Here is a 5,165-nt window from a genome sequence, read left to right on the forward strand (position 1 = left end):
TCTGAGACTGTCATATTAAAGATTCTTTCAATCAATCACTCAATATTTCAATCTGCTTTAAGTGATTAATCTCTTTGATACAGACATGATAATAGAACTTTCATTCAGAGAAAGCTTTGATATATATGAGATTTTTTAAAATTAGTAAATCTGCAATTTCAGAATCAGAAAAGAAGTCTTCAGCTTCAGAGTTATCTTTCATTGAAAACTTTTCAACTGCAGTAATATTCTCTGTAGATGTCGAGGTATTCTCTATTTTTATTGAAGGATCCGGAAAAATCAGGGTATTTTGCATCAAAAAGATAGATATTCTCACTGAAATTTCATAATCAATTTATCAATTATTGATGGGTACTAGAAATAACAGATGCACAGATTGAATTTTCTTTACAATAAACTTTTCATTCAAATTGACAACTGAAGAAATTGCTGCGGCTGTCTGCTTGACAGCTGTAGACAAAGCTTTCAGATTTTTAATAGCTGAGGCAGTCAGATCAGCAAGATGAAGATTTTTCTGAAAAATGACATTTTTGAATATATATAGACACTCATTGAAAGGATCAATCAATCTATAATTAGTGAATCCATCATAATCAACAAAAATAAGCTCTAAGAAATGGAAGGCCATCATATTTGTGAGTTTAGACATTATTTTAAGAAATGCCTTGCAGCTCCAGCAGTGAATTCTACAAGCTTATAATGTGACGGCGCCGAGGCGGTTGCTACTCGGCAGCGGCACAGAGGAGGATGGTATATAATGGGAAGCCTTATGGGTGGGCTTGATTATCTCGCTTGAACCGCGAACTCGTAGAATACTATACAAATACTGAACTACCAGAGGTACTCAGCACACTAAGAATATTGTATGAGGACAGTGGTAACCGCGAACTCGTAGAATACTATACAAATACTGAACTACCAGAGGTACTCAGCACACTAAGAATATTGTATGAGGACAGTGGTAACTCTGGTATCTTATTGTCAAAAGATAAAAGACGAATCGCTGGCTCCTGGAATAGAGAGCCAGCATCTAGCTATTCTATATAGACAACGGGCAGCCATCCTCCCCTCACTCTATGAGCGAGGGTAGCTGAAGCAACTCCGCAGTGGCGCTGCATTGATCTGCCAGAAGGAATCCACTGACCCCGTATAGAAACAGGATTCTCATATCTCATCAATCGGATCCTCTTTTATTGCATCCGAATGATGTCATAAGGTGGTTGGAAACCGGTTCGGACACCTGCGTGACGTCATAGGATAGATGGGATTATCCGAGGGGAAACGATGGGCCGTGTGGAGCCGTTACGGGGCCTTGGCACAACCAAGGGTGTGACAAAGCTGATAAAAACACTTCAACCCATGCTTCATATAAAATAATCAGCTTCATATTTTCAGAGCCTCTGTATAAAATTGTTGAAATCAGTAGATTTAGCAGTTTCATGATCACAATTACCACCTTACCCCACATCTTTTCAAAAGCAGAAGAATCTATTAATAGAGATCAGATCTTTTTAATGATTAATTTGATTGAATGTTCAGATACATCATCTTGCTGCGGAGTATGAGAAAGAATCAGTTTTCATTTGATTCCCTCACTGAGCATATAAGCTGTAGCCATGTTCGAATTCAATTCACCATGATCAGAGTGTATAATCACAATGCTACAGCTCAGCAAATTCTTGATGAATTGGTTGAAGATCCATAAATATTTTAATGTTTCATCTTTACATTCTAAGAGAAATATCCACCTCATACACGTGCATCATCAGTTATAACCATGGCAAGTTTCTTGCCAGCATAAAAGGATATTTTATTTTTGATTCTAAAAGTCTTACCTGCACCGAAAATATCCACCCAAATCTTAAGAGCTTTACAGATGGTATGATGAGGGTTCAAATTTTTATAAACAGCTCATTTCTGCTTGATCTTGATACATGTGACATAAAAGGAAAGCTTCTTCAGATTGATAATGGCAATGCTGAATCAGAAGTCCCTGACCATTTTCAATAAATTATTTTCACTGATATGACCAAGCCAGCAATGCCACTTATCAATCGGGAGTTGCTTCGGAATAATGGCAGGCAATCAGGCAGGTGGAGAAATAATAAAGAAGTCAGTATCTGAATTCTTTAAATTGATTAATTGTTCAACCTCTGAGTAGCTGAAGGGTATAAAGGATTTATCATTCAGATCAAATTCAGTTGAAATAGCGCTAGATTTAAAAATCACCATGTAAATGACTCCGCCATATACCAGATCATTCATTATGCCATTGAATATTAAAGGATTGTTGAAAAGGATGTAGATATTATTGCAGAAAAGGTTGGCATAAAACACATTGCTATTAATAAAAAATAAAAACTCAAAATAATTTCCAGTGTCAACATGCATATCACAGTGAATATAGCTTTGATGTTTCATAAGCTCAGCAGAGATGAGATTGGCTGATAATTTTAATATATAATATACATAATTGAATTTTATTAATCTTTTGCTGATTGAGATGGATGTCATGCTGACACTCTGAACCTTCAAAACAGTCTTATTCATCCTTATAACTACCCATAAACGTAGAGGTACATTTGAATTTTCCACTTTTCCAACTGTTTTTTGTATAATTTTAACCCCCCAACCCGTTCAATATCATCGCACGCCCTCTGCGATTTCTCTACGTGTGTGTACTGCACAGATTGAGTGGTCATGGAGCCCTCAACGCCCTCCCGTCCGCCCAAGGACATCGACACGGCCTACACCAGGCCACTGAAGCCGGAGTCACCGGCCAATTATGTCACTGAAAAGGCTGGCAAGAGGCAGAGGAAGACTGTCACAATGCCTCCCCCAGTTCTCAAAGAAGCCAGCGACAGCATTTCCACAGCCATCTCTCAGCTGCAGAAGCAGTTTGAGGAGGCTCAGCAGTAACAGAATCTGCAGTAGAAAGCTCTTATCGGATTGATGAAGACTCTGAACAGCTGAATTGAGAAGAAAAAGTAGTTAATCAGTTAGAACTTTGCTTGAATCTTCTGTGAGAGGTTTATCAAGTATGTGATAGCAGATCTGAGTGCAGCATCAATTCTGAGAGAGAGTGCTGCTCTGGATACTCATCCACAGTCAAATGCAGCAAAGACAGCTGTGAAAGAGCTGACTATCTGAGTGGGTGTTGCTCAGAGAGGGAAAAACTCTACCCTCTCTGAGGTTACCCTTGCTAAGACTGCGGCTTTTTCAGCAGACAGGGCTAGGATACTCATCCACAGTCAAATGCAGCAAATGAGTAGATGTTGCTCAGAGGGGGAAAAACTCTGTCCTCCCTAAGGTTACCCCTGCCAAGTCTGCGGCTTTCTCAGCAGACAGGGCTAGTGGAGCTAGCCTGCAGCTCAAAAGCATCAGTCAGTCAAGGGGCTTCATAGAGGGCATAAAACAGGAAAAGGACTTATGAGTCCTCATCATTTTTCAGTCAGAGAAACAGATCGCCCGGCTACAGTCATATGCTATACAGCAGGCAATCATTGCAAACATTCAGAGGATGGGGGATGTGGCCAATGTGCTGAAGATGGAGCCCACCAGGACAGGTTAGGCGATCACATCAAGCAACAGAGGCATACATAATGCTCTGATCACTGAGAAGGCGGTGGCTACTCTCTGTGAAGTCCTTGACACCACAGAGATTTAGCTATCAGAGCAGTGATACAATTATACTGTCTCAGAGATCTCAGAATTTATCCAGGACTAGAAAGGGGTAAGAATCCCCACAGACAAGATGATTGAGAAAGGGGTTCTGACTCAAACAAAGATAAAGCCAGTCAGCTGTTTACCCTCACATTATGGGGTGAACCCCAAGACAGGGAAGATTACATGGATTGTCTCCTTCCTTACCCCAGTAAAAGGCTTCTCACTCTTCAATGCCAGTGAGAGGGTCAGACTGATTGAGAAAAGGCCTTTGGCAGTGAGACATAACCTAGGATGCCAGGGGTTCTGCCACCCACCAAAGTGTGTGCGACTGGCAAGATACTCCAACTGCAGTGAGCCCACAAGCCAGCATGAGGGGCCAACAGGCGCGGAGTGCAAGAGAGCGCCAAGATGTGCCAACTGCTGCCAACCCTACCCAGCTGGGCATCAGCACTGCCCTGCCGCACCCAGGCGCGTGAATGGCACCCTCAGGCGCCTAACTCAAAAAGAGCTAGCAGCTGTTCGCCGCCTTGGCGACAGGTGCCACAGGGATGCTCAGGAGTGACAACCGCCGCCAGCACAGCCAGCACCAATGATTGCAGTGGTGGTACCTACACCAACCACTCAGTCAACCCAGTCAACACAGCCCGCTGAGCTAGTACCCTGTAAGCAGCTGGCTACTCAGAGTTTTATCAGTGAGGAGGGTGCTACCTGGCAGATGGTCTGCATCAGATGATGCTCAGCTCATACAGCAGTGCAGCAGCAGAGTCAAGTAATTAAAGAACAGTTTAACTTCAGCATGCAGATACCAGGTCTGAAGCCTTTCAACCTCATTCCACAGATGAACTTCAGCAGCAGCTCATTAAATAACTCCTCATACTAAAACATCAACATCAGCAACGCAGTTGGTGCTGCAAAAATAATCAGCAGAAAAATCGCCCCCTGTAGGTCTTCTGGGCAAATACAGCCAGGGCAGCCCCCTGTCACACAGCAGCTTTGCAGCTTGCTTTTGAGCAGGGTTATGAAGTGATCTGTATACAGAAGTCATACATACACCCTGGCATTAAGACTTCTAACCATTCAGTGTATGAGTGCTTTGTATGTATGTATGTATGTATAGGTTTAACGTCCCGGAGAAAACACGGGCAGCGCCCGTGTTTCAGAAACCTCCCGAAGGGCATGGAGACGTGCTACGCTGGAGAGATTTCTATGTACACAGAGAGAGAAAACAGAATCCAGGTGGCAACTCTTGAGAAGACTCAGCTCATTGCAAAGGATTTTTCTGAGCTGCGCATCCACTTCTGGCCCGACGTATGGCCATTCATGGTGGGGCTATAGTGTGGTTCCCTGAGGAAGGAAGAATCACAATGATAAAAATTGTTCAGAAGTAATGAAGAGGAGCAAGTCTAAATATATCAACTGCAGTAGAGAATACCCCATCTGGCACTCAGAATGATTTAACGCAAATAAGCAGTGGGAAATACACAGCAAACACTGAGAAC

General features: G+C 42.4%; 1 protein-coding gene across 1 annotated transcript; it reads left to right on the top strand.

Annotated features, from left to right (window-relative positions):
* Positions 1-3,754: 3,754 nt before the first annotated feature.
* On the top strand, positions 3,755-4,142 carry HCAG_05662 (predicted protein; the record flags this gene model as incomplete). Its single annotated transcript, XM_001538007.1, has 2 exons — positions 3,755-3,910; positions 3,957-4,142. 2 exons carry the CDS (start codon positions 3,755-3,757, stop codon positions 4,140-4,142), a joined length of 342 nt encoding a protein of 113 aa, XP_001538057.1.
* Positions 4,143-5,165: the final 1,023 nt, after the last annotated feature.

Source organism: Histoplasma capsulatum, genomic scaffold (genome assembly GCF_000149585.1).
Source record: "Histoplasma capsulatum NAm1 scaffold_7 genomic scaffold, whole genome shotgun sequence".
Classification (NCBI taxonomy): domain Eukaryota; kingdom Fungi; phylum Ascomycota; class Eurotiomycetes; order Onygenales; family Ajellomycetaceae; genus Histoplasma; species Histoplasma mississippiense.